The sequence below is a fragment of the Emiliania huxleyi genome, assembly GCF_000372725.1.
Source record: "Emiliania huxleyi CCMP1516 unplaced genomic scaffold EMIHUscaffold_58, whole genome shotgun sequence".
In the NCBI taxonomy this organism is placed as follows: domain Eukaryota; phylum Haptophyta; order Isochrysidales; family Noelaerhabdaceae; genus Emiliania; species Emiliania huxleyi.
In genome coordinates, this window is record NW_005197648.1 from 49,691 (window position 1) to 59,137 (window position 9,447).

The 9,447-nt window shown below is 68.8% G+C and overlaps 3 protein-coding genes across 3 annotated transcripts in view; 1 reads left to right on the forward strand and 2 right to left on the reverse strand.

Annotated features, from left to right (window-relative positions):
* Window positions 1-1,436: 1,436 nt before the first annotated feature.
* Window positions 1,437-2,024, forward strand: EMIHUDRAFT_56064 (hypothetical protein; the record flags this gene model as incomplete). Its single annotated transcript, XM_005764705.1, has 1 exon — window positions 1,437-2,024. A coding segment is annotated over one exon (588 nt), but the record flags the coding sequence as incomplete, so codon positions are not given.
* Window positions 2,025-5,849: 3,825 nt separating this feature from the next.
* Window positions 5,850-8,210, reverse strand: EMIHUDRAFT_213534 (hypothetical protein; the record flags this gene model as incomplete). Its single annotated transcript, XM_005764706.1, has 6 exons — window positions 5,850-6,032; window positions 6,225-6,311; window positions 6,600-6,759; window positions 7,284-7,663; window positions 8,020-8,113; window positions 8,206-8,210. The coding sequence occupies 6 exons, from the start codon at window positions 8,208-8,210 to the stop codon at window positions 5,850-5,852; spliced, it is 909 nt and encodes a 302-aa protein (XP_005764763.1).
* An 856-nt stretch (window positions 8,211-9,066) lies between these two features.
* The window catches only part of EMIHUDRAFT_104215 (hypothetical protein), a gene marked incomplete at both ends in the record, with an annotated part of 5,644 nt that continues 5,263 nt past the window's right edge, over window positions 9,067-9,447 (reverse strand). The window contains one exon of the mRNA XM_005764707.1: window positions 9,067-9,345. Coding sequence (XP_005764764.1) covers window positions 9,067-9,345 — 279 coding nt within the window. The remainder of the gene's footprint in view (window positions 9,346-9,447) is intronic.

A 9,447-nucleotide genomic window follows, 5' to 3' on the forward strand; every position in this document is an offset into this window, starting at 1 on the left:
CAAACGAGGCACAGAGAGACGAGCGCCGGCGGCCACGAGGCAGACGACGGCGGCGACGGCGACGAGGCCGAGGGGGGCGTCGGACAGGGCGAGACCGACAGCGGCGACACGGCGAGACCGAGGGCGGCGGTGGCGAGGGCGGCGGCGGCGAGGCCCAGGCGGAGGGCGGCGACGGCGACGGCGAGGCGGAGGGAGGTGGCGGAGAGGGCGAGGCCGACGGCGGCGGAGGGAGGCGGCGGACAAGGCGAGGCCGACGGCGGCCAGGGCGAGGCGGAGGGCGGCGGCGGCGGCGGCGGCGGCGACCGAGGCTGAGGGCGGCGGCAGCGAGGCGGAGGGCGGCGTGTGTGTGTGTGTGTGTGTGTGTGTGTGTGTGTGTGTGTGTGTGTGTGTGTGTGTGTGTGTGTGTGTGTGTGTGTGTGTGTGTGTGTGTGTGTGTGTGTGTGTGTGTGTGTGTGTGTGAGTGAGTTTGCGTCTCTGTTCAAGAGTTCTCTATAATACTGTTCTCTCGGGCTAGAAGTTCCTAGAGGTACGTCTGAATGGACGCGCATTGCGACCTGGCCCGCTCCTTGCCACGTTGCCTAGGCCGTGAGTTACGCACGTCCGTCCGCCTGATGCAGGCTGGTGTCGAGCGGCTCGCGTCGGCGGAGCGGGCGCTCTACAAGGTTCAAACGGGACTGAAGCTCGTCGACGCCGTGCAAGGGCTGGGTGCCGTGCTGCCTCTCATTCCGGCGGTGTGCAGCGCGGCTCGCGGCGTCCTTCTAGTCGTGCAAAAGTTGCGGACTGTGATCAACGATGTGCTATCGGTTGCCCAGCGCACGATCGACGTCCTCGAGCTGCTGCAGCGCATGGCTGAAAACGTGGAACGCATGGACGTGAAGAGCCGCGCGAGCGTCGAGGACCGGATGCGCGAGTTACAGCGGCTGCTCGTTGACGTGCAATTGGCGGTCGCTAAAATTGGCAAGAAGGGCTGGCTGCGGCACGCACTCAAAGTGGGGAGGCGTAGCACGCTGTCGCAGCTCGACTCGGAGATCACCAGCCAGCTCACACTGCTGCTCAAGTTCTACAACCTCGCCCACGACGCGCTCATCATCGACCGGCTGCAGGCGCGCGAGTACGCGGTGGAGGCGGCGGTGCAGCGGCAGGTGGCCGAGCGGAAGGCGCTGGGCGAGGCTGTCGACGCGGAGGCGCTCGAGAAGGACTGCGAGGTCCTGTGCGACATCGCCGTCGCCTCGGGCGTGTCGGCCGCCGAGTTCCAAGAGGAGTTGACGCGTGAGATGCGCGAGGGCTTTGCGCAGCAGGGCCTCAAGCTCGATAAGATCATCGTGATGATGGCGAACCTCTCGGCAACGGGCAACGGGGAGCCGGACCGCAGCTCGCGGTTGTCGCTCTACGCGTACGACCGCAAGCCGGACGCGCCCGCCGGCCAGAAGGACAAGCTCGCCGCACGGCTCGGAAAGGGTTCTTTCGGCGTCACCTACCGGATGCGCAAGGTTGCTGGGATCGATGCGCGGCGGTACGCGGTTAAGCAGATCGACTCGGAGGAGCTGGACGGCGCCGGCTTGGAGAAGGAGGCGCGCCTACTCTCGACGATCGAGCACGAGAACACGCTGCGCTTCTACGACGCCTTTTGGCACGACACCGACGACAGCCGCCTCTTTGTCATCGTCACGGAGCTTCTCACCGGCGGATCCCTTGCCGAGAAGATCGCCGCCGAAGTGCCGCTGCAACCGCCCGAGGCGGCAGCGCTGATGCGGCAGGTCGCGTCCGGGCTCGCGTACATGCACTCGCTCAACCTGCAGCACCGCGACCTCAAGCCGGCCAACGTGATGCTCGACTCGACGGGCCGCGCAAGGATCATCGACTTTGGGCTCGCGTGCGCCTCTTCCGCCTCGCGCCGCTCGCGCACCAAGACCAAAGTGGGCACCGACGCGTACATGTCGCCCGAGAAGGCCGTTGGCAAGCGGTACGGGCCGGCGGACGACGTGTGGGCCGCCGGCTGCATCCTCGCCGAGCTTCTCCTTGGCCGCACGATTGGCAACGTGGCGCTCGACGCGGCAAAGCGGCAGCGTGCGATCGCCGAGGGAAAGCTCGCGAGCGAGTGGCTCGGCTCGTGGGTGGAGGACTGTCTGCAGGAGAGTCCGGGGCGGCGGCCGGCGGCGGCGGTGCTGGAGCAGGGGCTTGCGTCGGGTGGCCCGGGTGCGCGCGAGGCGGAGGAGCGCTCGCGGCGGGAGGCAGCGGCGGCTGCAGCAGCGGCGGCGGATGAGGAGGAGCGCGTGCGCCGCGAGGCCGCCGATCGCTCCCGAAGGGAGCAGGCGGAGGAGGCGCGCGCTCGGCAAAAGGAGGAGGAGCGCGCTCGGAAGGAGGCTGTCGAACGCTCTCGGAGGGAGGCGGAGGCGGAGAGGGCGGCGGCTGCGGAGAGGGCGGCTGCGGAGAGGGCGGCTGCGGAGAGGGCGGAGGCGGTGGAGATGGATCGCCGATTGCATGAGGCGGAGGTGGAGCGGGCACGCCAACAAGCGACAGCAGAGGTCAGCGAGGGGAGGCGCATCCCGAGCCTCTGTAATGTAGCCTCCCGCTTCGCTTCCTTGAGCTTGGTTCGGCCGCTCTATCTTGCTGGATGCATCGCGCCGCTACATTACCTGGTGGCGCTGGCTCGCGGCGGCCCGGAGGGGCAGAAGGAAGTGGCCGTGGCGGCGCTGGCGAGCCTCGCTTGGAATAACGACGACAACCAGGTGGCGATTGCGAGGGCGGGCGGCATCGCGCCGCTGGTGGCGCTGGCTCGCGGCGGCACGGACGGGCAGAAGGAAGTGGCCGCGGCGGCGCTAAGGAGGCTCGCTAATAACGACGACAACCAGGTGGCGATTGCGAGGGCGGGCGGCATTGCGCCGCTGGTGGCGCTGGCTCGCGGCGGCACGGACGGGCAGAAGTCGATGGCCGCGGGGGCGCTAGGAAGGCTCGCTCTCAACGTCGACAACAAGGTGGCGATCGCGAAGGCGGACGGTATCGCGCCTCTGGTGGCGCTGGCTTGTGACGGCACGCCGACGATGTATGCAGTCACCGTGCCGCCCGGCGTCGGGCCGGGCCATCAGTTCCAGGCCATGCTAGGTGGGCAGCTGACCATGGTGATCGTGCCACGCGGCAGCGGGCCCAACAGCATTCTCCACGTGCCGGTAATGGTCCGTGGCACGGACGAGCAGACGCAGTGGGCCGCGTTTGCGCTGGCAAACCTCGCTCTCAACGCCTACAATCTTCAGGTGGCGATCGCGAGGGCGGGCGGCATCGCGCCGCTGGTGGCGCTGGCTCGCGACGGCACGGACGGGCAGAAGGAGCAGGCCGCGAGGGCGCTATGGAACCTCGACAACGACCACAACATCTTGCTCATGAAGCAATTGGGGTACGGAAAGAACGGATGGCGAGGAGGAAACTATGGGTGGAAGATCCCAAGGCCGTATTGAAGAGCATGGACCATGGTGCCTCCCTTCGGTGATAGAAGCTCTCGATTGACGTATATCTGCTTACTTTCGTGTCATGCTGATATTCGCAGCGCATTGCCATATTTTTATGCCCTGTTGTTCACACATTTTTCACAGCCAGCTGCTCCCGCCTAGGCCCTAGGAATTACTCTCTCTCTCACAACAGACAGGCTCGACACAGGTGCGGAGACGTGTTGTGCGAGGGAGTCTGTGCCGATTTTTTTTCCTTCTTTCTTTCCCAAGAACGAAGTCTCGTTCCACTTTCGTGCGACTTCGATGGGCCACGTTGGCCTCGCAAGTGTCATTGCCCTCTGCCTGGCGCTGCTGCCCGCGACAGCGAGCCTGTCCGTCGCCGTGTCCCAGCAAGACTACGCACGCATCGCCGTCGCCGTGACCCAGCAAGGCTGTGCAAGACGTCCTCGGCTGCGGAGCCGCGCGATCACCGCCAGCCTCGCAGACGAACCCGGTGCTTTGCCTCGCGCTCGGCTGGCCCTGCTCGGCACCAGTGCTTTGTGGAGTACCTATCCAACCTTTGCGAAGCTTATCTTCGCCGCCGACGGCGTCGCCCTCACGCCCACCGCAATCACCGCCGTCCGCTTCGCCATCATGGCGATAGCAGGCCAGTTCATCCTCGCCCAGCAGCCGGCGAGCAGCGGCAGCTTAGGAGCAGCGGACAGCAGCAGTGGCGGCGGTGCGAACGGCAGTGGCGGCGGTACGAACGGCAGTGGTGACGGTGCTAACGGCAGTGGCGGCGGTGCGCCCGGCGGCGTCGGCTTTTGGATCGCCGCCACGGAGCTCGGCATGTGGGGCTGCGCGGGCACGCAGTTCAACTCGATGGCTCTGCTGCAGCTGTCGGCCGTGCGCGGAACGCTGCTCCTCGCCAGCGTCAACATCCTCACGCCGCTCCTCCAGGCGTGCATCGGCTCGAGCGACGAGCAGCGCCGGGTCGCCCCGCGCACCTGGGCCGCCTGCGCACTCGCCCTCGCCAGCACCGCGTTCGCAGTACAGAGCGGCGGCGCGGCGGGCGGCGCGGCGGCCTTCTCCTCGGCCGACGCGTCGATGCTCACGGCCGCCCTGTGCTACGCGCTCCAAAAGGTGCGGCTCAGCACCTTTGCCCAGACCTATCCGGCGGCCAGGCTCGCTGCGGGCCGCCTCCGGACGCAGGCCGCCGCCGCCTGCTCCTCGGAGCCTGGGGCGAACGCGACTTACTGTTGAGCAGCTCGGAGCCCAATAGGCCGCCATCGTGCTGCTCGGCCTGGGCGGCGCGGCGCTTGTGGGCGGCTTGCCAGAGGCGGCGGTGTCGGCCGACCTCTTCGGCAGCCTCGCCGGGCTCGGCGCAGCCTCCCTCTCCTCCGTCGCGAGGTGGGCGGCGCAGCTGTCGCCGACGCAGGCCCTCCCGCCCCTCCCGCCCTCCCTACGCCTTCCACGCGTGAGCAGCGCCTCCCCCACCCCCACCCCCAAGCAGGCTCTCCTCCTAACGCTCTCCGCCCTCGTGCCGGGCGCCTTTGCAACGATCCTCCAGGCCGAGGGGCAAAAGGTGGTCCCCGCCGCATCCGCCCAGCCCATCTTCGCCTCGATGCCGCTCTTCGCCGCCGGCTGGGCGTGCCTCCTGCTGCACGAGCCCATCTCGGCGCAGCAGGCGATCGGCGGAGCCGGCACGTGCGCCGCGGCGCTGCTCGCCGCCGCCGCGCCGGGCGGCGGCCGCGCCGGCGACAGCGCAGCGGCGACGGCGGCGGTGCCGGAGGAGGCGGCTGACGGCGCAGCTCGCGGTGTGGTCGTGCCGACCCGAGCCGCCGCGCTAGCCGCCGCGCGGGGCGAGCCGGTGCCAGGCGAGGCCCGTGAGAAGGTCGCCTCTGCGCGGATGCGGCGGCGATAGCTCAGGCGCGGCGCCCTCCTGACAGGCCGCCTTCGCTTGATCTTGATCTTGTCGTTTTGTGATGTCTTTTTACGTACACACGGGGTTTTAGCTTTCGATTGTGTTCGAGCGTCCCAGCCCGCTCAAACAGCAGTACACACGCGGCTCTAAAATCTAAGAAGTGTGTGGAGAGAGTCACGTGTGGTCGCTCGCGTCGCCGCGGCTCGACTTTCTTTCAACGCCATGGCCCCGGCTCTCGGTCTCGCTCTAATTCTCCCCACCTCCCCACGAGCTTCTCGGATCTCGCCCGCGCGCGCGCGCGCGCGTGCGCGTGTTATAAAAAGAAATGGCAACGTCGCGAGACTACCCGAGGCCCACAGACCCGACCCCATCGAATGTCAAAACCAAATCGTCTTTCCTGCATCCGTCTCGCGACTCGCTCGCCCCACTGTGCGGCTGGGTGAGGGGAGAAGACGGTGTGTGTGCCTCCGAGGATAAGGCGCGTCGCGAGCTCCGGCGCGCCGTCACGCGGCGCTCACGGCGTCCGCCTCTGACTCGGCAGGCTCCGATGTGTCGGGGATCCAAGCGCCGCGGCACGTCTCGCCCAGCTTGCCGAGCGACGCCTCGAGGCTCTGCCGGTCAGCCTTTTGCAGCGGCCGCTGGTCGACCGCGGCGCGCATCGCTTGCCGCCACGCGTCGAGGGTCTCCTGGGGCGGCTGCACGCCGAGCCTGCGCCGGGGAGAGGGGGAGGGAGTGCAGGGAGGAGTCGGCCTCAAGCAGGGGGGTGGGGACCGCGGATGTGCGGCTGCAGCTCCTCCAATCTCGGTGCCATCTCGACGGCATCTCGGCGCCATCTCGGCGGCATCTCGGCGGCTCGCGCGCCTGGCGTGCGCCCAGACCAGCGTGACGAGCTGCCGCGAGGAGAAGCGCGGCAGGCAAGTGTGCGGCAGCGCGCGCGTGGCAAGAGCGGCGAGGAGCTCTTTGGCCTGCGAGGGGGAGGTTCCGGGAAGGTTCGGGGATAGGCCCGAGCCAAACCTCGACCGAGGTGCGCAGTCCCGTCTTGCCTGCTGCGGCTCGCACGAGCCCTCGCCAGCGGTGCCCATCACCTAACGCGCCGATCGCGAGTCATCGCCTCGCAGGGGCCGCCCTCCCTCCCTTCCCTCCCCGCTCTCTCTCTGCCTCCCTCGTCGATGTCTCTCTCTCTGAGTGTGAGTGTGTGAGCGTGCGCGTGCGCGTGTGCGTGTGCGTGCGCGTGTGCGTGCGGGCCAAGTCACCGCCGTGGCGTAGGCCAAGTCGGACACCTCGACCGGCTTGCACTCGTCGAGCAGCCCCGACTCCAGCCGCGCAGCAACCACGGGCAGCAGCTCCGCGCTCGGCTGGCGCAGCTTCGCAAAGCCCCAGAGCAGGTTGGCGCAGTTCTGAGGCGAGAGCTCCCTCGACACGGCGCACGCCTAGATGAGTTCACCAGCCCAGCCATCCGCCACCAAGCGCTGGTTCGAAGCGAGTTTGAGCTCGCCACGCCGCCGCGCCTGCCGGTCGAGGTCCTCGAGGAAGTGTCTAGGAAGTGTCTAGGAAGTGTCTAGGAAGTGTCTAGGAAGTGTCTAGGAAGTGTCTAGGAAGTGTCTAGGAAGTGTCTAGGAAGTGAGTCCCGCGCCTGCCGGTCGATGTCCTCGAGCAGCCGGACCGGCTTGCACCTGCGCAGAGGCAAGAGGCAGGGCCAGGCTGGCACGCCCAAGTGTCGGGGCGGCGCTGCGGGCGGCGCTGCGGGCGGCGCGCACTCGAGCGTTGCAAATGCCCAGCTCATCACAGAGAGATGGTGGGGCTCAAAGGTTTGCCTGCCGGGGCGCGGGGTGCGGCAGGGCAAGGGTCGGGGTGCGGGCGAGAGAAGGCGCGAGCGGTGCATGTGCCGAGGCGCGCTGGCGGAGGGGTGTGCCGAGGCGCGCGCGCAGCACAGTCACCTCTCCAGGTGGTAGACCACCCTCAACAGCAGAGGCTTGAGGAGGAGCGGAGGCCAGTGCCGCAGCGTGGCGCACGACCAGAGCACGTCGGCGGTCTGCCGCGCGTTGAACTCGGCGGCCCGGCCGACCACCGAGTCGAGCAGCGCCTCGAACCGCGGGTCGCGCAGCAGCACGTCCCGCTCCGCCCGCCGCTTCTTCTCGAGCGTCGCGAGCCGGTGCATGGCGGTCGCCACGTTGACCGCGTTCATCAGCTTGGCCGACTCGGTGGTGAGCGCGAGGACGGCGTCCCTGCCGGAAGCTTCGACCAGCCGCTGGTTGATGGCGCCGCAGCGCGACGCCGCCACGGCGTCCACGAGTGCGCCGATCGGGCCGCCAACAGGCTCGGGCTGCACCGCCGACGGCTCGCCGGCCCCGGCGCAGCGGGGCGCCGCCGCCACGCGCGGGAGCGCGAGGGCCGCCGGCGCGCGGGGCGACGGCAGAAGCAGGCCGAGCCAGAGCGAGACCATCGGAGCGGAGCAGCGACTGCGAATGTAGCGTTAGAGACGACTCTCTTTCTCCCAACTGTGAACAGTCGTTATCTGTATATGCGCAGCTATTCATAGCCGCGCCTGTTGTTTGTGTGTGTATCCGCGCTCTTGGCGCGATTACGAGACTGACTAGTGTGTCGCACTAGTTGTACTTTTCGTAATAGTATTCCGCATTCATTGCGAGGGCGGACCACTCCTAGCGTGCAGACCGCGGGAGCTGGTGCCGCGGCCACGGAGGCAAAGGGCGGGCTGGCGATCCGCAACGAGGCCTGTTTGTCGCGGTCGGACAGGCACCCGTCGCATCTGTGGACAGGTGTGACGACGGCAGTGACGAGTTTGCGGCGCAGCCGCGCACGGGGTCCCGCCGTCAGCGGCCACACAGGCAAGAGCGGCACATCATGAGTCGGGGGGGTGTCGGGGCACGACGAGGGTTGCTTCGGCTGGCGCTCGGAGGCCACCAGGCGGCGAGGAGCTCATACCTGCCGCACGCCTGCCGCACGCTCTAACGTGCAGAGCACCGAATAGACGCCTTGCCCGAGAAAAAACAATCAAAAAGAAGAAAACCCCAATTGGTCTCAAAGCTGCATCGAGCGACGCACAAAAGGCACTCCCTTTGTGGCCACAATGCTCTGCCCGTCGCCGCCACCACTCCGCACGATGGAGAACAGCCCTTTGTTCAGTCCCTCGTCGGCCGACGACGACGCCGCCATGCAGGCCGCTCTCCTCGCCTCTCTTGCGGAGCAGCCGAGCGATGAGCCTGCGCCTGCCGCGGCGCTTGAGGGGCAGGCCTCGCTGCTCGCCGCGGCGACGCCGCCGCCCGCCGTCTCCACACCTTCAACGCTCGAGGCCTTCATCGCCGAGGTAGCGCCCGCCGCGGCCGCCGCCGCCGGGCTGCGGGCGCTCGCCCTCGCGCCGCGCCACCTGACGCTCGTCAAGGTGCGGGGCGACGGCCATTGTTTCTTCCGGGCGCTGGCGGCAGGGCTTGTGCTCGGCGCGGCGTGGGCGCACGGCGGCCTCGCCGCCCTCGAGGCGCACCTCGACTCGCTGCCCGCCGAGTCGGCGCCCGCCATCGCCGCCCTCCGCGCGCTGCTGGGCCGCAGCTCTGCCGAGGCCGCGCAAGCTCTTGACGCGCTCAACGACGGGCGCTCCGACGCCGCCGTCGCGGCGTTGCGCGGCTGCGCGACGGCGCACATGCTCCGCTCCGCCGCCCGCTTCGCCCACGTCGCCGCCGCCGACGGCTCCCCCTCCCTCGAGGCTTACTGCGCGCGGATGGCCCAGATGGAGCCCGGGCAAGGCGGCGGCAAGCCTGCGCCGCTGTGGTGGTCTCCGGCGTACGGAGGGCAGCCGGAGATGGTGGCGCTGTCCGAGGCGCTCGGCCTGCGCGTCGAGGTCATCGACATGTCCGCGGCCGAGCTCCAGACCCACGAGGTGAGCTGCGCGGAGCTGCCGGCGACTGCGCCGCGCATCACGCTGCTGCGCCGCGGGCTCCACTTCCACCTGCTGCTGCCGGCGGCGGCCGAGGGCGAGCTCGTCGGCTGACGGCGCAGCCACTCCGGTCCACATATTGAGCCGGCTCTGAGCCGATGTGAGCGGCTCCCACCGCGACTGTGCCTCGGGCCAGTTCCATCCAGCGGGCG